The sequence below is a fragment of the Nipponia nippon genome, unplaced genomic scaffold (assembly GCF_047370975.1).
Source record: "Nipponia nippon isolate SJK-2023a ecotype South Korea unplaced genomic scaffold, ASM4737097v1 scaffold_35, whole genome shotgun sequence".
NCBI classification, from domain to species: Eukaryota; Metazoa; Chordata; class Aves; order Pelecaniformes; family Threskiornithidae; genus Nipponia; species Nipponia nippon.
This window is the reverse complement of record NW_028262353.1, coordinates 2,950,872-2,973,703: the sequence shown is the minus strand read 5'-3', so window position 1 is coordinate 2,973,703 and position 22,832 is coordinate 2,950,872. Positions and strand designations below refer to the sequence as shown.

General features: G+C 72.9%; 3 protein-coding genes across 6 annotated transcripts; all 3 read right to left on the bottom strand.

Moving 5' to 3' along the window:
* Nucleotides 1-1,561: 1,561 nt before the first annotated feature.
* CDK4 (cyclin dependent kinase 4) lies at nt 1,562-8,107 on the bottom strand. Of its 3 annotated transcripts, none has more exons than XM_087771481.1 (8): nt 7,937-8,107; nt 6,015-6,244; nt 5,017-5,152; nt 4,757-4,924; nt 3,460-3,569; nt 2,570-2,620; nt 2,333-2,468; nt 1,562-1,699 (listed from the first exon to the last, which is right to left on the bottom strand). In XM_087771481.1, exons 1-8 carry the CDS (start codon nt 8,099-8,101, stop codon nt 1,607-1,609), a joined length of 1,089 nt encoding a protein of 362 aa, XP_087627607.1. In that variant the 5' UTR covers nt 8,102-8,107; the 3' UTR covers nt 1,562-1,606. The 3 variants fall into 3 exon arrangements, with proteins under 3 accessions (XP_087627607.1, XP_087627608.1, XP_087627606.1); XM_087771482.1 differs by lacking the exon at nt 7,937-8,107 and adding an exon at nt 6,924-7,059; XM_087771480.1 differs by lacking the exon at nt 7,937-8,107 and adding an exon at nt 6,924-7,015 and having other exon boundaries at nt 6,015-6,233.
* Nucleotides 8,108-8,221: 114 nt separating this feature from the next.
* CYP27B1 (cytochrome P450 family 27 subfamily B member 1) lies at nt 8,222-15,949 on the bottom strand. The gene is made up of 9 exons (XM_087771858.1): nt 15,617-15,949; nt 14,178-14,368; nt 11,909-12,105; nt 10,804-11,004; nt 10,568-10,722; nt 10,322-10,488; nt 9,408-9,489; nt 8,449-8,646; nt 8,222-8,358 (listed from the first exon to the last, which is right to left on the bottom strand). The coding sequence occupies exons 1-9, from the start codon at nt 15,947-15,949 to the stop codon at nt 8,245-8,247; spliced, it is 1,638 nt and encodes a 545-aa protein (XP_087627984.1). The 3' UTR covers nt 8,222-8,244.
* A 693-nt stretch (nt 15,950-16,642) lies between these two features.
* Nucleotides 16,643-19,644, bottom strand: METTL1 (methyltransferase 1, tRNA methylguanosine). Of its 2 annotated transcripts, none has more exons than XM_087771484.1 (6): nt 19,492-19,644; nt 18,866-18,996; nt 18,282-18,466; nt 17,973-18,086; nt 16,945-17,046; nt 16,643-16,867 (listed from the first exon to the last, which is right to left on the bottom strand). In XM_087771484.1, exons 1-6 carry the CDS (start codon nt 19,581-19,583, stop codon nt 16,736-16,738), a joined length of 756 nt encoding a protein of 251 aa, XP_087627610.1. In that variant the 5' UTR covers nt 19,584-19,644; the 3' UTR covers nt 16,643-16,735. The 2 variants fall into 2 exon arrangements, with proteins under 2 accessions (XP_087627610.1, XP_087627611.1); XM_087771485.1 differs by having other exon boundaries at nt 17,973-18,044.
* Between the last annotated feature and the right edge of the window lie 3,188 nt (nt 19,645-22,832).

Sequence of the window (22,832 nt, the reverse complement as noted above, 5' to 3'; positions counted from 1 at the left end):
TGCTGCCGGGGGGGGAGGGGCGTCCCCTGTGTCCCCGTCCCCCCCGCTGCCACCGCAGGGGTGGCACCGTGTGGCACCGTGACCCCGGTCAAATAAACGCCCTACAGCCACCGCGGCTCCGGCTCTCTGTGGGGCAGAGCCCCCCCGTGTCACCCCCCCACCCAATGGGGCAGAGCCCCCCCCGTGGGGCAGAACCCCCTGTGTCCCCCTCTCTGGGGGGCAGCCCCCCCCCCCCGTGTCCCCCTCTCCCCCATGACGCAGGGACGCGGAGGCGGGCGGTGGGGGGGGAGGGGCTGCCCGTGCCCCTTTATTAGCAGAGAAATGGGGCGCCCCCCATCCCCTCCCCCCTTGCACGAGGGCTCCCCGTCGTGCGAGCAGAGCACCAGTGCAGAGCAGCGTCGCTGGCTCTTGCACGCGGCTCGCACGAGGATTTGGGGAGGGGCCACGTCCTTCTTGCACGAGGATTTGGGGGGGGGGAATCACGTCCTTCTCACATGAGGATGGGGGGGTCGCATCCCTCCGGCTTGCACGAGGACGAGGGGGTCACCACCTTCTCGCACGAGGATGGGGGGGTCCATGTCCTTCCAGCGTGCACGAGGATGGGGGGGGCTGCGTCCTTGCACGAGGATCAGGGGGTCACCTCCTTGCACGAGGACGGGGGGGGTCATGTCCTTCCAAACTGCACGAGGACGAGGGGGTCACCGCCTTCTCGCACGAGGACGGCGAGGGTCACGTCCTTCCAGCTTGCACAAGGATGGGAGGCTGCGTCCTTCTCGCACGAGGATGGGGGGGTTGTGTCCTTCCAGCTCGCACGGGGCGGGGGGGGAGGGGCTGCGTCCTCCTTGCACGAGGACGGTGGGTGTCACATCCCTCCAGCTTGCACAAGGACGGGGCATCACGTCCTTCTCGCACGAGGACAGGGGCATCACCACCACCTTGCACAAGGACGGGGGGGTCACCTCCTTCTCGCACGAGGATGGGGGGTCGTGTCCTTCCAGCTCGCACGAGGACAGGGGCATCACCACCTCCTCGCACGAGGATGCAGGGGTCACCTCCTTCTCGCACGAGGACGCGGGGGGGTCGCCTCTTCGCACGAGGATTCTGGGCTCACATCCCTCCAGCTTGCACAAGGACGGGGGGGTGCGTCCTTGCACGAGGATGGGGGGGTGTCACGTCCCTCCAGCTTGCACAAGGACGGGGAGCCGCGTCCTTCTCGCACGAGGACGGGGGGGTCGTGTCCTTCCAGCTCGCACGAGGACGGGGGCATCGCCACCTCCTCGCACGAGGATGTGTGGGGGGGTCACCTCCTTCTTGCACGAGGATGTGGGGGGGTCACCTCCTTGCACGAGGATTCTGGGCTCACATCCCGCGAGCTTGCACAAGGATGGGGGGGGTGCGTCCTTCTCGCACGAGGACCGGGGGGGGGTCACCCCGCTTGCACGAGGGGGGCGTCCACGTCTCCTCGTGCGAGGGGGTCCCAGAGGAGCGAGCCCCTCACCCGCCCCCGGGGCTGGGAACGGCTCCGTCCCCGTGTCCGTCACCGCGGGGGGAGGGGGGGGTGTGGAGGGGTGACCCCCCCCTTCCCCTCCCCCAAAAGGGGGGGCCGCTACCCCTCGCCCGCCCCCCGGCCCTGGAGGTAGCGGTGCCGCAGGGCGTCGTAGGCGGAGATGCGCTTGTAGGGGCTGAAGGTCAGCATCTCCTGGGGGGACACGGGGACACCCTCAGGGGCCCCCGCCGGGGGCCCCGGGGGGGCCACCGCCACCGTCACCCCCCCCCCCCCCCCCCCCCCGCCGTGCCACCCGACGGGGTCGGCAGAGCTGGCGGTGCCACCTGCGGCCCCCACCCGGGGGGGGTCGTGTCCCCCCGGTGTCCCTGTCCCCCCGTGTCCCTCTGTGTCCCCCTGTCCCCCCCGTGTCCCTCTGTCGCCCCCATGTCCCCCGTGTCCCCCTGTCCCTATGTCCCCTCTGTGTCCCATCCCCGTGTCCCTGTCTCCCTGTCCCAGTGTCCCCCCATGTCCCTGTCCCCCGTGTCTGTCCCCCCATGTCCCCCCTGTGTCCCCCCCGTGTCCCCATGTCCCTGTCCCCCCATGTCCCTGTCCCCCCATGTCCCCCCTGTGTCCCCCCCGTGTCCCCATGTCCCTGTCCCCCCATGTCCCTGTCCCCCCATGTCCCCCCTGTGTCCCTCGTATCCCCATGTCCCTGTCCCCCCGTGTCCCCCGTGTCCCCCGTGTCCCTCCTGTCCCCGTCCCCCCGTGCCCCCCCGTCCCTGTGTCCCCCGTGTCCCCCGTGTCCCCACGTCCCTGTCTGTCCCCCCCGTGTCCCCCCGCTCTCACCAGCAGCAGCTGGGTCCCCAGCGGCTCCATCTCGGGGACGAGGCCCTGCAGGGGCTGGGGGGGGCGGGCGGTGAAGGCGCAGCGCGGCAGGGCCACGTCCAGCGGCCACTCGTCCTCCACGGGGAGCCCGATCACGCTGCGGGGGGCAGGGTCAGGGGGGGCCCGCGCCCAGCCCCCCCCCCGCCCCAGTGGCACCCCCAGCCCCCCCCAAACGACCCCCCAACCCCCCCAACTTACTCAAAAATCTTGCCCAGCTGGTCAGCCTCCGAGTTACCGCAGAAGAGTGGCCTGGGGGGGACACGGGGGGGACACGGGGACATCACCGGTGGTGGGGGGGGGCACACTGCCACCCCCAGGTGTGGGGCAACCTGATCACCACCCACCCAGCAGCACCCCGGGGACCCACACGAATGTCATCGTCCCCCTCCGTGTCCCCCACCGTGTCCCCATGTGTTCCCCGTGTCCCTGTCATGTTCCCCCCGTGTCCCCCCCCGTGTCCCCCCATCCTCCTCATGTCCCCGCCGTGTCCCCCCGTGTCCCCCCACGTCCCCGTGTCCTCTACCATGTCCCCCCGTGTCCCCCGCCATGTCCCCCCGTGTCCCCCACCATGTCCCCCCATGTCCCCCCTGTGTCCCCGCCATGTCCCCGTGTCCCCCACCATGTCCCCCCATGTCCCCGCCATGTCCCCCCCGTGTCCCCCCATGTCCCCGTGTCCCCCACCATGTCCCCCCATGTCCCCCCCGTGTCCCCGCCATGTCCCCGTGTCCCCCACCATGTCCCCCCATGTCCCCCCTGTGTCCCCCCATGTCCCCACCATGTCCCCCTGTGTCCTCTACCATGTCCCCCCGTGTCCCCCACCATGTCCCCCCGTGTGTCCCCATGCCCTGCCATGTCCCCCCGTGTCCCCCGCCATGTCCCCCCGTGTCCCCCACCACGTCCCATGTCCCCCCCGTGTCCCCCCATGTCCCCCCCGTGTCCCCCCACGTCCCCACCATGTCCCCCTGTGTCCTCTACCATGTCCCCCCGTGTCCCCCACCATGTCCCCCCGTGTGTCCCCATGCCTCCCCCCATGTCCCCGCCATGTCCCCCCGTGTGTCCCCACGTCCCCCCCGTGTCCCCCCGCTCACTTCCTCCGGAACATCTCGGCGAAGATGCAGCCCACGCTCCACATGTCCACGGGTGTCGCGTAGGTCGACTGCAGCAGCACCTCGGGCGCCCGGTACCACAGCGTCACCACCTGCGGACCCACGGCCGCCCGGCCCCACGGCCACCTCAGCCTGGCGTCACCCGGCCCCACGGCGCCCCAGCTTCACAGCTACGTGGGCCCCATGGCCACCCAGAGCCATGGGCACCCGGGATCCACAGCTCCCGGCACCCACGGCCACCCAGACCCGAGCCCACCTGGGACCCATGGCTCCTTGGGGTCATGGCCAACCCGTGGCCACCAGGACACCCAGCCCCACGGCCACCTGGCCCTATGGCCACCCAACTCCACAGCCAACTTGCTCTAGAGCCACCCTGGACCCACAGCTCCTTGGGGTCAAAGCCAACCCGTGGCTACCAGGATACCCAGCCCCACGGCCCTATGGCCACCCAGATCTGTAGCCACCCACCTCCATGGCCACCTGGCTCTAGAGCCACCCCGGACCCACAGCTCCACGGCCAACCCAACCCATGGCCACCAGGACCCATGACCACCTAGGTCTGTGCCTACCTGGGACACCCACAGCTCCCGTGGACTCATGGCCACCCCAACCTGTGGCCACCCAGCCCCACGGCTCCCTGGATGCACAGTCACACAGCAGCAGGGCCACCTAGACCTCGGGCCACCGCGGACCCACAGCTCCACCAAGCTCCCAGCTACCCAATGCCACGGCCACCTGGCTCTAGGGCCACATAGGACCCACAGCTCCTTGGGTTTCTGGCCAACACAACCCATGGCCACCAGGTCACACACCCACCCAGCCCCACAGCCACTTAACCCTATGACCACTCAGATCTGTAGCCACCCAACTCCATGGCCACCTGGCTCTAGAGCCACCCTGGACCCACAGCTCCTCGGGGTGATGGCCAACCCAACCTACAGCCACCAGGACCCACGGCCACCCAGACCTGTGCCCACCTGGGACCCACAGCTCCTTGGGGTGATGGCCAACCCAACCCATGGCCACCAGGACCCACGGCCACCCAGATCTGAGTCCACCTGGGACCCACAGCTCCTTGGGGTGATGGCCAACCCAACCCGTGGCCACCAAGAGCCACAACCACCCAGATCTGAGCCCACCTGGGACCCACGGCTCCTTGCGGTCATGGCCAACCCAACCCATGGCGACCAGGACCCACGGCCACCTACATCTGATCCCACCTGGGACCCACAGCTCCTGCCACCCAGCCCCACGGCCCCTGGGACCCCCGACCACGCACCACGGGGGTCAGGGCCATCTGGCAGCTGTAGATGCGGGCCAGGCCAAAGTCGGCCAGCTTGACCTGGCCACTGCTGGTCACCAGGATGTTCTCGGGCTTGAGGTCCCGGTGCACGATGCAGTTCGAGTGGAGGAAGTCAAGGCCACGGAGGAACTGACGCATCAGGTCCTGGGGGGGGGGGACAGTGCTGGCGTCAGCGGTCACCCCGCCACGGCCACCCCGCCACGGCCACCCCGCCACGGCCTCGGTCCCTGGCCCACCTTGATGGTGTCGAGGGGCAGCCCGGGCGCGGGCGCCTTGTCCAGGTAGGTCTTCAGGTCCTGGTCCACGTGCTCGAAAACCAACGTCACCTTGGTCTCCCGCTCCGTCCGCGCGGTGGCACAGACGTCCATCAGCCTGGGGCCGGGGGGGACGCGGCGGGGGTCAGCAGGGCGACGGCTGCCCCGGGCCCCCCATCTCCCCCACAGGATGTGGGGCAGGAGGTGGCGCCTGTCCCTTGTCCCCCACCCCGTGGCTGTGGGGCAGGAGCGCGGGGTGAAGCCAAGAGGCAGGAGATGGTTCCCGCCCCCCACCCCACGGCCACAGGACGAGACCACGGAGCAGGGGGGTGACACAAAGCCCCCTGACCCCCAAGCATGGCCGTGGGGCAGATGTTGGCCGTCCCCTGTCCCCCACCCCACAGCCACAGACCAGGACCATGGGGTGAAGCCAAGAGGGAGGAGATGGTGCCTGTCCACGCGACCCACGGCTGTGGGGCGGGAGTCGGCGCCTGTCCACGCGACCCACGGCTGTGGGGCGGGAGACGGCGCCTGTCCACGCGACCCACGGCTGTGGGGCGGGAGTCGGCGCCTGTCCACGCGACCCACGGCTGTGGGGCGGGAGACGGCGCCTGTCCACGCGACCCACGGCTGTGGGGCGGGAGTCGGCGCCTGTCCACGCGACCCACGGCTGTGGGGCGGGAGACGGCGCCTGTCCACGCGACCCACGGCTGTGGGGCGGGAGACGGCGCCTGTCCACGCGACCCACGGCTGTGGGGCGGGAGTTGGCGCCTGTCCACGCGACCCACGGCTGTGGGGCGGGAGACGGCGCCTGTCCTCCGTCCCCCACCCCCGGCCACGGGACGAGACCACGGGGCAGGAGCTGGCACAAAGCCCCCTTCCCCCCAGGCACGACAGAGCAGGGGACGGCGGCCTCCCCCGAGCCCCGCCGTGGGGCAGCGCCGTGGGGCGGCGCCGTGGGGCAGTGCCGTGGGGCTCACCGGACGATGTTGGGGTGGTCGAAGTGCTCGAGGCGCTTGAGCAGGGCCACCTCGCGGACGGTGCTGAGGGGGAGCCCGTTCTCCGTCGTCTGCACCCGCACGTTCTTCAGGGCCACGAACTTGCCGCTCTGCAGGTCCCGCGCCTTGTAGACGGTGCCGTAGGCGCCCACGCCGATCTCCGCCACCGGCTCGTACTGCGCCCGCCCCTCCTGCGCCATCCTGCCGCGGCCCTGCCCGGCCGTCAGCGCCGACACCCCCGGCGCCCCACGGCCAGACCCCCGGCGCCCAGCGCCCCGCACCCACCGGCACCCAGCGCCCAGCGCCCCGCTGGCACCCAGCGCCCCACGGCGAGACCCCCGGCACCTCACAGCCCCCCGGCACCCAGCGCCCCACGGCGAGACCCCCGGCACCCCACAGCCCCCCAGCACCCAGCACCCAGTGCCCCCCCGGCACCCAGCGCCCCCCAGCACCCAGCGCCCCCCAGCGAGACCCCCGGCACCCGGTGCCCCACGGCGAGACCCCCAGCACCCCTCAGCGCCCCACACCCCCCAGCACCCAGCGCCCCACGGCGAGACCCCCAGCACCCCACAGCCCCCCGGCACCCAGCACCCAGTGCCCCCCGGCACCCCACAGCCCCCCAGCACCCAGCGCCCCCCAGCACCCAGCGCCCCACGGCGAGACCCCCCCCCAGCAGAGGCCAGCGCCCCCCGTGACCCCCAAACCGGCCCCTCCCCCCCGCAGCCCCTGGGGCCGCCCCCTCCCCCACTGCCACGCGCGCAGGGACCCCCGGGGGGGGGGGGAGGGGTGTGCGGAGGGGGAGGGGGCACCCGCGTGGCTGGGGCTGGCGGGGGGCGGGGGGGGGGCCACGTGCGCGGGTGGCGGGGCGGGGGGAGGGGCGCCGGGACTCACCGGGCGGCGGCGCGCGGGCCTCGGCGGCGGGGGGCGGGGCTGGAGGACCGGAACCAGCGAGAGGGGGCGGCCGGAAGGGCCGGGGCGGGAGGGGGGTGGGCGCCCCCTGGCGGCGCCGGCGGGACACGCGGGGGGGCGGGGCGCGCGCAGGGGCGGGGCCCACGGACACGCCCCCCGCCCCGCCCCTCCCCCCGTGCGCGAGGTGCTGCCCCGGGGGGGGGAGGAGCCCAGGGGGTCCCGGGTCCGGAGTCCCCGGCCCTGACGTCAGCAGGGCCCCGCGTGGGGCAGGGAGCGCCCCTCCTCCCCCGTGGGAGGCACCGCCCCCAGGGAACCCCCTGCGCGGTGTGGGGGAGGGGCCACTGCCCCCCCCGGGACCCACGGACACCCCACCCCCACCCGGGGGACGGTGAGGTCATGGGGGGGACAGTGATGTCATGGGGGAACGGTGACATCACGGGGGGACAGTGAGGTCATGGGGGGGATGGTGACATCACGGGGGGAAAGTGAGGCCACGAGGGAGACGGCAATGTCATGGGGGGGACACGACAGTGAGGTCGCCGGGGGGGGGGGGGACCACGAGGTCACAGGTGCGGACAGTGATGTCATGGGGGGGGACAGCGAGGTCACGGGGGGACAGCGAGGTCAGGGGGTGACAGCAAGGTCAAAGCGGGGTGAGAGCAGGGTCACGAGTGGGGACAGTGATGTCACGGGGGGGGACAGTGATGTCACGGGGGGGGGACGGACAGTGAGGCCACGAGGGGGTGACGCAGCCCCGGGGCCCGGCCACAGCGCGGCCGCGGCGCTGGGCCCCGCTCAGGACCCTGCCCCCCCCCCATCCCCATCCCCCCCGGGCGGGGCTGCGGCGGGGCTGCGTCACCCCTGGGCGCGGCCGCACGTCGGGGCAGGCGCCCACCCCCACCCCCACCCCGGCGCTGAGTCACCCCAGGGCTGGCGGGGGAGGGGGCGGGGAGCACCCAGGCACCCAAAAAACCCCTTTATTGCCAATAAATAACCTTTAAATAGCGCGGCGGAGCCATAAATAGCGCCCGCGGGCCTGACATAGTCAAGGTCAAGGTCGCCGCCGGGGTCAAGGTCGCCGCCGGGGTCAAGGCCGCCGCCGCGGTCAGGGCCACCGCTGAGTGCAGGGCCACCGCCGGGATCGGGGCCGCTGCCAGCATCAGGGGCCACCGCCGAGGTCACGGCCACCACTGAGGTCACGGCCGTTGCCAAGGTCATGGCCGCCGCCGAGGTCACGGCCGCTGCCAAGGTCACGGCCGCCGCCGAGGTCACGTCCCCGCGCGCGTCCCTCGTGGGTCCCCGCTCAGCGGCTGAGGAACTGGAGGTTGATGGTGGCCTCGGGGACGAGCAGGGTGCGCGTCATGGGGCGGACGCGGCCGCCGCCGGGCTCCGGCCGCACCTCGAAGCGCAGCAGGATCTGCCGAGAGCCGGCGCGGGGACGTGGGCGACGTCGTTTGGGGACGTTCGGGGACGTTCGGGGACGTCTGGGGACGGGGGCGGCTCTCACCTGCGCCAGCGCCAGGTGGATCTCCAGCTCGGCGAGGCGGCGGCCGACGCAGCTGCGCTTGCCGACGCCGAAGGGCAGGGAGGCGAAGGGGTGGCGGGCGGCGTCGCGGCGCAGCCAGCGCTCGGGGCGGAAGGCGTCGGGAGCCGGGAAGAGGCGGCCGTCGCGGGAGGCGGCGTAGTGGCAGAGGGTGATGAGGGTCTGGGGGGACACGGGGTGAGCGGGGACGCGGGGGGACATGGGGACATGGCGGGGACATGGGGAGGACACGGTGGCGATGCGGGGACATGGGGGGATGCGGGGACACGGCAGGGACACGGGGACACACGGGGACACACGGGGGGACACGGGGACATGGGGACATGGGGGGAAGCAGGGGCACGGCAGGGACACGGGGGCACACGGGGGGACACGGGGACATGGGGACATGGGGGGAAGCAGGGACACGGCAGGGACACGGGGACACGGGGGGACACGGGGACACACGGTGGCAATGCGGGGACATGGGGGGACGCAGGGACGCGGCAGGGACACGGGGACACGGGGGGACACAGGGACATGGCGGGGATGCAGGGACACGGTGGGGACACGGGGATGCGAGGACACGGGGGGGCACGGGGATGACATGGGAACACGGCGGGGACACAGGGATGCGGGGACGCAGGGACACGGGAACACGGCAGGAACACGGCGGGGACACAGGGACACGGCGGGGATGTGGGGACACAGTGGGGACACAGGGACATGGGGGGACACAGGAACAAGGCAAGGACATGGGGACACAGTGGGGGGACAGCAGGGACACAGGGACATGGCGGGGACACAGGGACGCGGGGACACAGGGACACACAGGGACACAGCAGGGACATGGCGGGGATGCAGGCACACTGAGGGGGCACGGGGGGGACACGGGGGGGACACGGGGGGGACATGGGGACACGGGGACAGGGGCCGGGGCCGACCTTGCGGGGCACGAGGTAGTCGCCCACGCGGATGTCGCGGTCGGGGACGACGCGGGCGTTGGCGGGGATGACGGGGTAGAGCCTGCGCGGGGCCGGGGGCTGCTGTCACCGAGGCCGTCCCCATCCCCGTCCTTGTCCCCGTCCCTGTCCCCATCCTTGTCCCCATCCCCATCCCACTGCCATCTTCATCCCTGTTCTCATCCCCATCCCTGTCCCCATCCTCTTCTACCTCCTCATCCTCGTCTCCATCCTGGTCCCCATCCCTCTCATCGTCCCCATCCCTGTCCCCGTCTTCATCCCCATCCCTGTCCCCATCCCCTTCCTCATCCCCATCCCTGTCCCCATCCCCGTCCCTGTCCCATCTTCATCCCCATCCCTGTCCCCATCTCCATCTTCATCTTCATCCCTGTTCTTGTCCCCATCCCCATCATCATTTCCATCCTTGTCCCCATCCCTGTCCCATCCCCCTCTCCTTCCTCACCCACATCCCGTTCCCATCCTTGTCCCCATCTTCATCCCCCTCCCTGTCCCCATCCTCTTCTACATCCTCATCCTCATCTTCATTCTTGTCCCTGTCCCACCCCATCTTCATCCCCATCCCTGCCTTCATCCCCACCACCGTTCCCATCCCCATCCTCGTCCCCATCCCCATCCTCGTCCCCATCCCCATCTTCCTCCCCATCCTCAGCCACATCCCCGTCCCCATCTTCATCCCCACCCTCATCCTCATCCCCACCCTCATCCTCATCCCTGTCCCCATCTTCCTCCCCATCCTCAGCCACATCCCTGTCCCCATCCTCTTCTACATCCTCATCCTCGTCTCCACCCTTGTCCCCACCCCCCGCCACATCCCTGTCCCCACCCCCACCCCCACCCCCACCCTTGCCCCCGTGTCCCCGCGTCCCCGTCCCCACCTCAGGGTCTCCTTCACCACGGCCCTCAGCAGGGGCACCCTGCCCAGCGCGGTGGCCGAGGGGCCGCAGCCGCCGCCCAGCGCCGCCGCCAGCTCCCGGTGCAGCGCCGCCTGCACCCCGGGGTGCCGCGCCAGCTCGTACAGGCTCCACGACAGCGTGCTGGAGATCTGCGGCAAGGGGGGGGGGGGGAGCGGCGTCAGCGGGACCCCGCGGCGACGGGGAGGTCACCCCACCGCCCCTCCTCACCGTGTCCACCCCGGCCAGCAGCAGCTCGGTGACGTTGCCATAGATGACCTTCATGGGGACCTTCTCCCGGGCCAGGTGGTCGGTGAGACACGTCTTCGCCGCCGCTTCCCCCGGCTCGGCCGCCTCGGCCACGCGCCGGTCGATGTGACCTTTAGCTGGAGAGGACAAAGCCCCGTGAGGGTCGCGGTGGCCGAGGGGCGTCAGCTGTCCCCGCGTCCCCCTCGGCGTCCCCTCACCGAAGGCGAACATGTAGTCCCAGGCCTCGCAGAAGGTCCGCCAGGGCTTGGGGAAGAGGCGGTGGAGGGGCTTGGGCATGGCCATGGTGAGCAGCGTCATGACGAACATGGTGTTGATGGAGCGGATGAAGGTCTCCGTCTCCCGCGGCACCTCCTGCTCCAGGCAGCCCAGGCGGGAGGCGAAGAGGACGGAGGAGATGCCTGGGGCGGGGGGGAGGGGGTGAGCACGGGGACACGGGGAGCCCTGGGGACACGGAGGGCCCAGGGGAGCACGAGGAGCACCGCGGGGAGCCCGTGGGGACATGGGGGGGATGTGGTGGGGACAAGGGGTGACCTGGAGGACCATGGGGGACATCAGGAGCCCTTGGGGACACCGGGGTCCTTGGGGACATGGTTGGGATGTGGTGGGGACAACGGGTGCCTTGGGGACACGGAGCACCGTGGGGGAACAGGAAGAGCACCATGGGGAGCCCTTGGGGACATCGGGGGGACAAGGGGCAGCCTGGGGGTGTGGAGCACCGTGGGGAGCCCTTGGGGACATGGGGGTCCTTGGGGACATGGCTGGGATGTGGTGGGGATAAGGGGCACCCTGGGGACACGGAGCACCGTGGGGGAACATGAGGAGCACCATGGGGAGCCCCTGGGGACATGGGGGGGGCATGCAGGACCTGGGGGAACACGAGGAGCATCATGGGGAGCATGGGGAGCCCCGGGGGGGACACAAGGGTCTTTGGGGACGTTGGGGGACAAAGGGTGCCCTGGGGACATGGGGGGACACGGGGGACACAGGGAGTCCCTGGGGGACACGGGAGACTCTGAGGGACATGGGGAGACCTGGGGGGACACAGAAGTCACAGAGAGACCCTGGGGGACACAGGACCCATGGGGACACGGGGACACGGCAGGACCTGGGGGACACGGGGAGCCCCAGGGGGACATGAGGGGACCCTGGGGGACATGAAAGTCACGGGGACATCGTGAGACCCGGGAGGACACAGGAACCACGGGGACACGGGGACGCGGCAGGACCTGGGGGACACGGGGAGCCCCCCGAGGGACACGGGGAGCCCCGGGGGGGCCCGGTGCCCCCCTCGCCCCCCCTCACCTTCCAAGCCGAACTTGTAGAACTCGGTGGCGATGTCGGGGACGAGGTGCTGGGGGTGCCGGTCGCGCTGGCGCTGCAGCCGCCGCAGCAGGTCGCCCACCACCCCGGCCACCGGCCCCGCGTAGCCCTCGGCCGCCCGCGGCCGCAGCAGCAGCCGCCCCAGCAGCCGCCGCAGCCGCTGCCACTCCTCGCCCTCCCTGCGGGACCGGGGACACGGGTGACGCGTGGGGACGCGGGGGGACACGGGGGATGCGTGGGGACATGGGGGACGTGGGGAACGTGGGGACACAAGGGATGTGGGGACACAGGGGATGCGTGGGATGCATGAGGACATGGGGACACAGGGGATGTGTGGGGACATGGGGGATGTGGGCGACATGGGGACACGGGGGACGCGTGGGGACATGGGGGACATGGGGGACGTGGGGACACGGGGGATGTGTGGGGACACAAGGACACAGCGGATGCGTGGGGACATGGGGGACGTGGGGACACGGGGGATGCGTGGGGACACGTGGGACGTGTGGGATGCATGGGGACATGGGGGACACGGGGGGTGCGTGGGACGCATGGGGACATGGGGCACATGGGGACACGGGGGACGTGTGGGGATGTGGGGACACGGGGGACGGGGCCCCCCCGAAGGAAGAGGCCCCAGGTGCGAGCGTGGGCACCCGCCTGCGCCAACGGGCCCGTGCACGTCCCCTGTGCCCACGGGTGGGAGCCTGCGGGCACCCGGGGGGGGCGGGGGGCCGAGCACGGGGTTGGGGGGCTGAGCACGGGGTCTGGGGGTGCACACAGGGCTGGGGGCTGAGCAAGGGGGCTGGGGGGGCTACGCAGGGTTGGGGGGCTCTGCATGGAGCTGGGGGCTGAGCAGGGGATCTGGGGGTGCACGTGGAGCTGGGGGGTGCACACAGGGTCAGGGGGCTGCACATGGGCTTGGGGGGCTGTGCAGGGGCTTGGGGGGCCACGCATGGGGTCTGGGGGCTGTAAACAAGGTCGGGGGGCTCAGCGTGGAGTTGGGGGGCCGCGCATGGGGTCTGGGGGTGCCCATGGGGTCTGGGGGGACCAGGCATGGGGTCAGGGGTCCGTGCAGAGGTTTGGGGGGCTGTAACCGAGGCGGGGGGCGCTGCGCACGGAGCCGGGGGGCAGAGCAGGGGGTCGGGGGGCTGCGCACGGGGTCTGGGGGGGTCCGGGGATCCGGGGCTGCCGCTTTCCCCGCCCCAGCGCCCGCTGCCCACGCCGGCGCTCCCCGGCGTTACTCACCTCCTGCTCGGGGGGCCGGGGGGGCCCGGGGGGCCGGGAGCGGCTGGGGGGGGGCCGGGGGGGCCTGAATCACGGCTGAGTCACCCCGGGCTCGCCGGGCCCTTCCCACGCCGCCGGCGGCCCCGCGGGACGCCCTTCCCGGAACGGGCGCGGGGGCACGGGGGCGGCCGGGAGCCCCTCGGGGCGCAGACCCCCCCCCGCCCCCGGCAGCCCCACGGGGCGGGGAGGCCACCCCAGAGCCCCCCCGGGAGCCCCCGGCCCTAACGCGCAGCCCCACGGCTCCGTGTGCAGCCCCCATGGGCACCCCCAGACCCCCCGCAGCCCCCAGACCCCCGCTGCGCAGGCCCTGAACCCCCATGGACGGTCCCTACAGCCCCGCCTGCACAGCCCCCAGCCCCCCCCGTGCAGCCCCCAGCCCCCGGATGCAGCCCCTGATCCCCATATGCAGCCCCCAGCCCCCCAGCGCAGCCCCCAGCCCCCCGGGCAGAGCCCCCAGCCCCCACGAGCAGCCCCCGGATCCCCACAGGCAGCCCCCGGATCCCCATGGCAGAGCCCCCAGCCCCATCCACAGCCCCCAGACCCCTGGGCAGAGCCCCCAGCCCCATCCACAGCCCCCCAGACCCCAGGAGCAGCCCCCAGACCCCCATAAGCATCCCCCCAGTCCCCCACAAGCAGCCCCCAGACCCTATCCATAGACCCCAGACCCCATCCACAGCCCCCAGACCCCCACAAGCAGCCCCCAGACCCTATCCATAGACCCCAGACCCCAGGAGCTGCCCCCAGACCCCCATGGGCAGAGCCCCCAGACCCCCACGAGCAGCTCCTAGACCCCATCCACAGCCCCCAGACCCCCACAAGCAGCCCCCAGACCCCTGGGCAGAGCCCCCAGACCCTCATGGGCAGAGCCCCCAGACCCTATCCACAGCCCCCAGACCCCTGGGCAGAACCCCCAGACCCCATCCAGAGCCCCCAGCCCCCAGGAGCTGCCCTCAGCCCCACTCACGCGGTGAGCAGCCCGCAGGCGTGCCCGCGGCAGACCCGGTAATCCTTCCAAGAAGAAAGGTGGGAGCGGACGGGGAAGTCTCCCTCCTGCCGCAGCACTTGCTCGATCAGCCCGGCCTCCGCCACGTGCACCGTCAGGATGGGCCCGAAGCTCGCCTTCCACACCGGCCCGTAGCGGGCACGGCCCTCCACCTGCGGGGACACAGGGACGTGGCACCGGGGTGGCACCGGGGACCCGCAGCCTCGGGGAGATGCTGGAGAGGACTGGCCGTGGCACGGCGGGTGGGGGGCCCGGGGGTGCCGGTGGTCCCAGCCCCGCTGCGCCCACCCGCGGGTGGCCCTGGGGCCCTGTCCCGGGTGCTGCTGCCCACCCGCCCCGGGAGCCCGGCGGGGCACGGTGCGCCCGGTGAGGGGTTAACCATTAGCGGCTGCGGCTCCGTGAGAGCCCGGGGCTGGACCCTGGCCCTGCCGAGCCCCAGGGGCTGAGATCAGGGTCCCCTTGTGCCCGCCGAGCCCCGGGGTGGGGGGAACGGGGTCCCCCCGTCCCCTCTGAGCCCCAGGGATTGAGATCGGGGTCCCCCTGTCCCCTCCCAGCCCCAGGGACGGAGATCGGGGTCCCCCCATCCCCTCCCAGCCCCAGGGTGGTAGAACCGGGGTCCCCCGGTCCCCTCCATGTCCCCGGGCAGGGGGGACGGCGTCCCTTTGTCCCCTCCCAGCCCCAGGGTGGTGACACTGGGGTCCCCTCATCCCCTCCCAGCCCCAGGGCAGTGAGGGGGGGGTCCCCTTGTCCCCACTGAGCCCCAGAGCAGTGGGATCCGGGTCCCCCCCGTCCCCTCCCAGCCCCAGGGTGGTGGGACTGGGGTCCCCCTGTCCCCTCCATGTCCCAGGGACTGAGACCGAGGTCCCCTTGTCCCCACCGAGCCCCAGGGATTGAGATCGGGGTCCCCCCGTCCCCTCCCAGCCCCAGGGCAGTGAGAGGGGGGTCCCCCTGTTCCCTCCCAGCCCCAGGGCAGCCGGACCGGGGTCCCCCTGTCCCTTCCATACCCCCGGGCAGTGGGGACAGGGTCCCTTTGTCCCCTCCCAGCCCCAAGGTGGTGACGCTGGGGTCCCCTCATCCCCTCCCAGCCTCAGGGCAGTGAGGGGGGGGTCCCCTTGTCCCCACTGAGCCCCAGAGCAGTGGGATCTGGGTCCCCCCTGTTCCCTCCCAGCCCCAGGGTGGTGACACCGGGGTCCCCTTGTCCTCACTGAGCCCCAGGGACTGAGATCGGGGTCCCCCCATCCCCTCCCAGCCTCAGGGCAGCCGGACCGGGGTCCCCCATCCCCTCCCAGCCCCGAGGCCGTGACACCGGGGTCCCCAAGCCCCCTCCAGGAGGGAGCCATCCGGGTCCCCGGCCCCACGGGGCCACCTCAGCCCCTGTGTCCCCCCCGCGGCCCCGTTACCTGCAGCTCGTGGAGCCGCCGCAGGCCCCCGCGGCAGAGGAGGTCGTAGAGGAAGGCGACGGGGCTGGGCCCCGGCATCTCGGCCAGGCCCCGGGGCCCGCGGGTGGCGGCGGGGGGCAGCGGGGGCGGCGGGGGAGCCGAGGGCAGCCCCAGGTCGGGCAGGCAGCGGGAGAGCAGGGCGGCCCGGGCGGGCAGGCGCAGGCTGTGGGGCAGGCGCAGGCTGTGGGGCAGACGCAGGCTGTGGGGCATGGCGGGGGCGGCGGGGGGCAGCGGGGGGCAGCGGGGGGCAGCGGGGGAGGCGGCGGGGCCAGGCCTCGACTGCGCCGCGGGCATCGGCCGGGAGCTTTATACCGGCACACGTGGAGCCGCGGAGCCCCGCCCCCTGCGCACCAAACCCCGCCCCTTGGAGGGCAAACCCCGCCCCCCGCGGCTCCAGACCGCGCCCCGCCCACCCCGGGGAGATTTGCATACAGCACACCCCCCTCCCCGCCGGCCAACCAGGGCGCGGGGCGGGGCCGCCCCTCCCGCAGGGCGCGCACAAGCGTGGGCGGGGCCAGGGCCGCGCTCGCTCCCCGCCCCCTCCCAGTCCCGCGCCGGTTCCCAGCGCCCCCCAAACTGGGGTTGGGGATTGGGGACCCCCCACGGGGACACGCACCCCCCCCCCAGCCCCCTCCCAGTCCAACCAGTGCCCCCAGTCCCGCGGGAAGCCTGGGGGAGGGGCCACCCCACCCCCCCCCGTGGGGTGGACACGGGGGTGCCCCCCCCCCCCCCCCCCAAGCCACCGGATTCCCGGGAATTACCGGCTTGCGACACCGGAAAGGCCGGGCTGCGGCGGTGGAAACCCCCCACCCATGACGGGGGGATGGGGGGGCCCCCACCCCACGCGGGGGAGGGGCAGCCCCGCCCCCCACGGGGGTTTCCTTCGCGGGGAAACTGAGGCAGGAGCCGCCCCCCCCCCCCCCCCCCCCTTCCCAAATTCCCCGGGCGGGGGGGGGCGGTGACGGCGACACCAGGAGGGGACGGGGCTGGGGGCCGCAGCTTTATTGCAGAATTGGGGGGGAGGGGGGGACACGCGTGGGGGGGAGGGGGGGGGACGTGTCCTGTCCCCCCGGCGTCCCCTCAGGCGTCCCCCCCCGGCGCCGGATCCGGGAGGCGGCGGAAGACGGCGGGGAAAATCCGGCGGCCGCTGCGCTGCACCTTGCGGCCCTCCTCCGTGCAGGTGCCCAGGCGGGCCACCAGCGGGTCACCGTCCTGGGGGGCAGCGGTCACCGCCCAGTGCCTCCCAGTGCCCTCCCAGTAACCACCACCACCCCCCCCCCCCCGCTCACCAGCTGGGCCAGCGGCACCTCCTCGAAGAGCGGGTGCTCCCCGAAATGCCTCACCATCCACTCGTGCACCTCCGCCACGTCCGTCACCGTGTACACCAGCCCCTGGGGACCGCCCCGGTGTCACCGGCCGGGGGGGGACACCCCAAAACGGGGGAGGGGTCCCCAAAGTCGTGTTCCCCCCCACCCGGCAGGGCTGGATCCCCCCACTCCGCTTTGGGGGGATCCGGTGCGTCCCTGGGGCGGGGGGGCAGGGGGGGGAGGGGGACATTGGGGGGGTTGGGGACATTGAAGGGGGTTGGGGACGCAGGAGGAAGTTGGGGGCACAGGGGGGTTGGGGACACGGGGGGTTGGGGACATTGAGGGGGGAATTTGGGGACACAGAGGGTGGGGACATTGGGGACACTGCGGGGGGAGGTGGGGGCATGGGGGGTTGGGGACACATAGGGGGGTTGGGGGCATTGGGGGGGAATTTGGGGACACGGGGAGTTGGGACATTGAGGGGTGAATTTGGGGACACGGGGGTGGGGACATTGGGGCGTTGGGGACACTGGGAGGGGAGTTGAGGGCACAGGGGGATTGGGGACATGGGGGGTTGGGGACATTGGGGGGGAATTTGGGGACACTGGGGGGGTGATTGGGGACACGGAGGGGGGACACTGAGGCGTTGGGAACACTGGAGGGGGAGATGGGGGCACGGGGGGCTGGGGACATTGAAGGGGTTGGGGACACGGGGGGAATTGGGGCCATTGGGGGGGTTGGGGACATTGAGGGGGGGTTGGGGGCATTTGGGGACACTGGGGGGGAGTTGGGGGCACGGGGGGTTGGGGACATTGGGGGGGAATTTGGGGACACTGGGGGGCGACTGGGGACACGGAGGGGGGAATTTGGAGACACGGGGGGGACATTGGGGACACTGGGGGGGAAAAGTGGGGGCACGGGGGGGGGGTTGGGGACATTGTGGGGGGAATCTGGGGACACGGGGGGAGGGGTGGGGACATTGAGGGGGGTTGGGGACACGGGGGGCTCACCCCGGGGCGCAGGACGTAGCCGTACTCGGCCAGCAGCGCCGGGCTGATGATCCGCCATTTGTGCTTGGTGCGCTTGAAGTGGGGGTCGGGGAAGAGGAAGAACATCTTGCTGAGCTGGGGGAGGGGCGAGCAAATTGGGGGGCGGGGGGGGGGGTCAGCACCCCGCTTGGCGCCCACGCCCCCTCCCCCACTCCGCTCGGCGCTGGGGGAGGTGGAAAAGGGGGGGGGATGGTGCTGGGTGCTGGCACCCGGGGGAGGGGGGTTGGGGGTGCTGGGTGGGGGGGGGGGGTTGGGGGGAGGGGTCCCCACCTGAGCCTTGCGGAAGAAGTGGGGGAGGTGTTTCATGGCGTTGGCGCGCAGGCAGGCGACGTTGCCGAAGCGGCCGGGCTGGGCGGCCCGCAGCGCCCGGATGCGCTCCCCGGCGAAGGCGGCCACCTTCCCCCGCAGCTCCAGCCCCAGCGCCAGCGTCCGCGGGAAGAGGGGGGACAGCTCCACTGCGGGGGGGGGGGGAGGGGGTCAGGGGGGCACCCACGGCCCCCCCGCTCCCCCAACCCCCCCATTCCCCCCTCCCCCAACGCCCTCCACATCCCCCCTCCCCGGTTCCCCCCTGCCCCCCAACCCCCCGTTCTCCCCCCCAGCCACCCCTCCCCCCACCCAACCCCCCCAGTGCCCCCCCTCACCCAACCCCTCTCGTGTCCCCTCACCCCCCCGTTTCCCACCCCTCCCCCAGTGCCCCCCAATCCCCCCCGTCCCCCCCCCCATCCCCCAACCCCCCTTCCCCTCAGCGGCCCCCAGTGCCCCCCCGCTCACCCCCCGTTCCCCGCCCCCTGTTCCCCCTCCCATCCCCCCCCGCCCCCCGTTCCCCCCCCAGCGCCCCCCCGCCCCCCCCTCACCCAGGAGCCCCCCGTAGCCGCAGCCCAGGTCGGCGAACTCCACGCGGGGCGGCGGCTGCCCGGGGGGGGCGGCGGGGGGGAAGAAGGCCGGGAAGAGCGGGGCCCAGTCCATGTCCTGCGGGCGGGCGGGGCTGGGGGGCGGCGGCGGGGGGCGTACGGGGGGGGGGGGGGACCGGGGGGGGGGGGCCGGTGGGGGGCGCGGTGGTAGCGGGGGGCCGTGAGGGGGAGCCCGGAGGGGCTGGGGGGTCCCGGTGGTACCGGAGAGGCCGTGAAGGGGAGCCCGGGGGAGCTGAGGGGGGTCGGTGGTACCGGGGGGGGGGCCCGCTGTTACCGGAGGGGCTGGGGGGGGGGTCCCCGGTGGTACCGGAGGGGCCGTGAGGGGGAGCCCGGTGGTACTGGGGAGGGGGAGCGGCGGTGTTACTAGGGGTCTGGGGCGGGCCCGCTGTTACCGGAGGGGCTGGGGGGGGCCCGGTGGTACCGGGAGGACCGCGGGGGGGGGGGGGGCGGTGGTACCGGCGGGGCCGTTAGGGGACCCGGCCGCGGCGGGGGGGTCCCAGGCCGGGCCCCGCCGGGAGCCCCGGTGCCCCCGGGGGGCGGTGAGGGGCCCCGGGCCCGGCCGCACTCACTGGCGCAGGGAGCGGTCGGCCAGCGGGTTGGCGTGCGCCCGCTGCCGGTAAAAGCGCTTCTGCGGCGGCGCCGCCGCCTCCTCCTCCTCCATGGCGGCCCCGGCAGCGGCGCGGCGGCGGCGCCGGAAATTGACGTCACCGCGCGGCGCCGCCGATCGGCGTCACCGCCGCACCTGCCGCCGGGGGCGGGGCCTGGGGCGGGCCCGGGGAAGCCACGCCCCCCGCGCCTTCCCGGTGCTCCCAGTGCCCCCCAGTGCTCCCAGCGCTGCCAGTGCTCCCAGTGCCCCCCAAAGCCTCCCAGTGCCCCCCAGTGCCGCCCAGTGCTTCCCGGCGGCCCCCAGTGCTCCCAATGCCTCCCAGTGCTCCCAGTGCCCCCCAGCGCCTCCCAGTCCGATCAGTGGCCCCCAGTGCCTCCAGTGCCTCCCAGCGCCCCCCAGTGCTCCCACTGCCTCCCAGTGCTCCCAGTGCCTCCCAGTGCCGCCCAGTGCCCCCCAGTGCTCCCAGTGATCCCCCAGTGCCTCCCAGTGTTCCCCAATGCCCCCCAGTGCTCCCAGTGCCCCCCGCGCCCTCCAGTGCCCCCCAGTGCCTCCCACTGCCACCCAGTGCCCCCCAGTGCTCCCCCAGTGCCTCCCAGTGCTCCCAGTGCCCCCCAGTGCCACCCAGTGCTCCCAGAACCCCAGTGTCCCCCAGTCCCTCCCGGTGCTGCCCAGTGCCCTCAAGTGTTTCCAGTACCAGTGCCCCCCCCAGTGTCACCCAGTACTCCCAGTGCCTCCCAGTGCTGCCCAGTGCTGCCCAGTGCCCCTCAGTGCTCCCAGTACCCCCAGTGCCCTCCAGTGCTCTCAGTACCCCAGTGCCCCTCTGTGTCATCCAGTCCCCCCAGTGCCCCCTCAGTGCCCCCAGTGCCCAGAGACCTCACGCTGTCCCAGTCCCCCCAGTCCCTCCCAGTCCCTCCCAGTGCCCAGGGACCTCACGCTGTCCCAGTCCCCCCAGTACCTCCCAGTCCCCCCAGTGCCCCCCAGTCCCTCCCAGTGCCCAGGGACCTCACACTGTCCCATTCCCTCCAGTCTCCCCAGTCCTCCAGTCTCCCCAGTCCTCCCAGTCCCCCCAGTCCCTCCAGTGCCCAGGGACGTCACACTGTCCCAGTCCCCCCAGTCCCCCCAGTGCCCCCAGCACTGGGCCCTTCCCGGCACGGGGGCGGTTGGGGATTTTGGGCCGCGGCGCGGGTGGGGGCAGGGATTTCTGAGAAAGCCCCGGGGGGGGCAGGGCCGGGCGGGGGGGGGCGGGGGGGGGGTTGAGCAACGCGGGGCTGCGTCCGTCCGTCTGTCCCGTCCATCCTGGCCGTCCGTCCTTCCAGGAACAGTACCCACGGGTGACTCAGGGCGGGAAGTCACGGGGCTGCGCCGGGGGGGGGGGGGGACACGGGGACCAACCCCCCCCCCCCGCCCCCCCCAGGGTGCCCCGACCCCCCCCCGGGCCGCCGGGGCCACCGGGGCCACCGGCCCCCGCCGCGGCCACAAGCATTAACCCGGTGACGCGCGGTGGTGACGCAGGCGGCCGGGGGGGGTCCCGGGGGGGTCCCGGGGGGGTGGCCCGGGGCAAGTTGTTCATTAGCCCAGCGGGACCCCCCGGGGGTCACCCCCCGCCCCCCCCCGGTTACTGGTTATCCCGGGCGGCCGGGCTGACGCGGCACTGGGAGCGCTGGCACCGTGGCGGAGGGCACCGGGAGGGGAATGGCCCCGCGTCCCCCCCTTGGCCGGGGGCTCTCCCAGTGCTGGGACACCAGGACAGCGGGGACAGGGGGACGGGGCCACCGGGGCGAGCAGGGACAGCGGGGACAGGGCACCAGGACCAAGGCCACCATGGCTGGGGACACCAGGACCAAGGGCAACTGGGTAAGGGACACAGGGACAGGGACACCAGGGGACAAGGCCACCATGACCAAGGCCACCATGACCAGGGACACCGGGGACAGGGAGAGCGGGGACAGGGACACTGGGGTCAGGGACACCATGGCTGGGGACACCAAGACCAAGGACAACTGGGTAAGGGACACGGGGGCAGGGACCCGGGGACAGGGACACCAGGGGACAGGGACACCATGGTCAAGGCCAGCATGACCAGGGACACCGGGGACAGTGATGCTGGGACCAGGGACACCACCATCAGGGACATCCTGGCCAAGGCCACTGTGGTCAATGACACCGTGGCCAGAGACACCGGGGACAGGGACACCGGGGCGAGCAGGGACAGCGGGGACAGGGCACCGGGACCAAGGCCACCATGGCTGGGGACACCGGGACCAAGGGCAACTGGGTAAGGGACACAAGGGCCAGGGACACGGGACGGGGACACCAGGAGCCAGGGACACCAGGGTCAGGGCCATCATGGGCAAGGCCACCATGGCCAGTGTCACCATGACCAGAGACACCGGGGACAGGGACACTGGGGTGAGCAGGGTCAGCAGGGACAGGGACACCGGGTCCAAGGACACCTGGATAAGGGACACAAGGGACAGGGACATGGGGACAGGGACACGGGGACAGGGATACCATGGCCAAGGCCACCATGACCAGTGCCGCTATGACCAGAGACAGCGGGGACAGGGACGCTGGTGCTGGGGACACCATGATCAAGGCCACCAGGATCAGGGACAATGAGGCCAGGGATGTTGGGACCAGGGACAGTGGGGTCAGGGCCACCATGGCCAAGGCCACCATGACCAGTGACACCAGGGACACCAGGGACAGGGATATGGCACCAGGGACGCCGGGGCTGGGGACGCCGGGGCTGGGCTCCAGGCCCTCCCAAGGGGCCAGGGCTGTGGTGGCACTGGTGCTGATGGGACAGGGACAGGAGGGGACGGAGGGTGGCACCAGCGTGAGCGGGATGAAGCCACGGGAGGGGAATGGATCGGGGCGGGGAGCGGTGGGCTCCAACTGGGACGGGGTCGGGGACGGGACTGGGCTGGCTGGGAGCAGGGTGACACCGAGGACGGGACCGGGGATGGATGGGGACGAGGACGGGGACGGGGACCGGGACAGGGACGGAGCAGGAAGGGGGCTGGGACCGGCGGGGTGGGACCAGGACCGGCCTGGGGACGTCGGGGGTGGAGCGGGGGACACTGGGACAGGGCAGGGGACACTGGAGATCAGACTGGGGACACTGGGAAGGTGGCAGGGGACACTGGGACAGGGCACGGGACACCAGGATGGAGCAGGGGACACTGGGACGGGGCAGGGGACTCCAGGGACCAGCCTGGGGACACTGGGGAGGGGAAAGGGGGCACTGGGACGGGGCAGGGGACACTGGGGACCGGCCTGGGGGCACTGGGGAGGTGGCAG

What these genes read in the sequence shown, in the direction of transcription:
- CYP27B1 (XM_087771858.1), bottom strand. Translation starts at nt 15,949, where the DNA reads ATGCCCGCGGCGCAGTCGAGGCCTGGCCCCGCCGCCTCCCCCGCTGCC. An exon ending in TGCTGGCCGGGGTGGACACG is followed by an intron (nt 10,489 to 10,567) that starts GTGAGGAGGGGC and finishes CCCTTGCCGCAG; the next exon opens with ATCTCCAGCACGCTGTCGTG. An exon ending in ACTACCTCGTGCCCCGCAAG is followed by an intron (nt 8,647 to 9,407) that starts GTCGGCCCCGGC and finishes GTGTCCCCCCAG; the next exon opens with ACCCTCATCACCCTCTGCCA.
- METTL1 (XM_087771484.1), bottom strand. Translation starts at nt 19,583, where the DNA reads ATGGAGGAGGAGGAGGCGGCGGCGCCGCCGCAGAAGCGCTTTTACCGG. An exon ending in GCTACGTCCTGCGCCCCGGG is followed by an intron (nt 17,047 to 17,972) that starts GTGAGCCCCCCG and finishes GGCGGTCCCCAG; the next exon opens with GGGCTGGTGTACACGGTGAC. An exon ending in AGGTGCCGCTGGCCCAGCTG is followed by an intron (nt 16,868 to 16,944) that starts GTGAGCGGGGGG and finishes GCTGCCCCCCAG; the next exon opens with GACGGTGACCCGCTGGTGGC.
- CDK4 (XM_087771481.1), bottom strand. Translation starts at nt 8,101, where the DNA reads ATGCTGGCAGCGGCCCCGATCCCGGCGGTGGCCCTGCACTCAGCGGTG. An exon ending in AGATGGCCCTGACCCCCGTG is followed by an intron (nt 3,570 to 4,756) that starts GTGCGTGGTCGG and finishes GTGGGTCCGCAG; the next exon opens with GTGGTGACGCTGTGGTACCG. An exon ending in GCCGAGATGTTCCGGAGGAA is followed by an intron (nt 2,621 to 3,459) that starts GTGAGCGGGGGG and finishes TGTCCCCCCCAG; the next exon opens with GCCACTCTTCTGCGGTAACT.